This window comes from Nicotiana attenuata, chromosome 1, assembly GCF_001879085.1.
Source record: "Nicotiana attenuata strain UT chromosome 1, NIATTr2, whole genome shotgun sequence".
NCBI classification, from domain to species: Eukaryota; Viridiplantae; Streptophyta; class Magnoliopsida; order Solanales; family Solanaceae; genus Nicotiana; species Nicotiana attenuata.
In genome coordinates, this window is record NC_031989.1 from 74,438,374 (window position 1) to 74,439,659 (window position 1,286).

Consider the following 1,286-nt stretch of genomic DNA (forward strand, 5'->3'; position numbering starts at 1 on the left):
CTGGGCTCCGAAATATCCAACCTCACAAAACGATTGGCCAAGGCCTGAACATCAACTGCAAGAGGTCTCTCCCCAATAGGAATATATGCCAAACTGCCCATACTCACCGCCTTTCTGCTCAAGGCATCAGCCACTACATTGGCCTTTCCCGGGTGATATAAGATATTGATGTCATAATCCTTCAACAGCTCTAACCATCTCCGCCACCTCAAATTGAGATCCTTCTGTTTGAACAAGTGCTGGACGCTACGATGATCAGTAAACACCTCACAAGACACACCATACAGGTAATGCCTCCAAATCTTTAACATATGAATAATGGTAGCCAACTCTAAATCATGAACGGGGTAGTTCTTCTCATGGGGCTTCAACTACCGAGAAACATAAGAAATAACCCTACCCTCCTATATCAACACACATCCAATACCCATTCTCAAAGAATCACAATACACTGAAAATGAACCTGAATCTGATGGCAAAACTAACACTGGAGCCGTGGTCAAGGCAGTCTTGAGCTTCTGGAAGCTCGCTTCACACTCATCCGACCACTGAAATGGAGCACCCTTCTGAGTCAATTTGGTCAAGGGTGATGCAATAGATGAAAATCCCTGAATGAACCGATGGTAGTAACCTGCCAAACCAAGAAAATTGCGGATCTCTGTGGCTGAGGACGGCTTGGGCCAACTCTGAACCGCCTCTTTCTTCTTCGGATCAACATGAATACCCTCACTAGACACCACGTGCCCCAAGAAAGCCACTGAACTGAGCCAAAACTCACATTTGGAGAACTTTGCATAAAGCTTCTCCTCCCTCAATCTCTGCAACACAACTCTCAAATGCTCCGTGTGCTCCTCCTGACTTCGCGAGTATACCAGAATATCATTAATGAAAACAATAACGAATGAGTCGAGATAAGGCCGGAACACGTTGTTCATAAAATGCATGAAAGTTGCTGGGGCATTGGTCAGCCCAAAAGACATCACAAGGAACTCATAGTTACCATATCGGGTCCTGAAGGCTGTCTTAAGAATATCCGAGTCCCTGATCTTCAGCTGGTGATACCCTGAACGAAGATCAATCTTGGAGAACACCCTCTCTCCCTGAAGCTGGTCTAACAAATCATCAATGCGAGGCAGGGGATACTTGTTCTTAACTGTAACCTTGTTCAACTGCCTGTAATCAATGCACATCCTCATAGTGCCATCCTTCTTCTTCACAAACAGGACAGGAGCACCCCACGGCAAAACACTAGGCCGAATAAACCCCTTATCAAGGAGTTCCTGAAG

General features: G+C 45.7%; 1 protein-coding gene across 1 annotated transcript; it reads right to left on the bottom strand.

The window, feature by feature from the left end:
* On the bottom strand, nt 777-1,190 carry LOC109241408 (RNA-directed DNA polymerase homolog; the record flags this gene model as incomplete). Its single annotated transcript, XM_019408153.1, has 1 exon — nt 777-1,190. A coding segment is annotated over exon 1 (414 nt), but the record flags the coding sequence as incomplete, so codon positions are not given.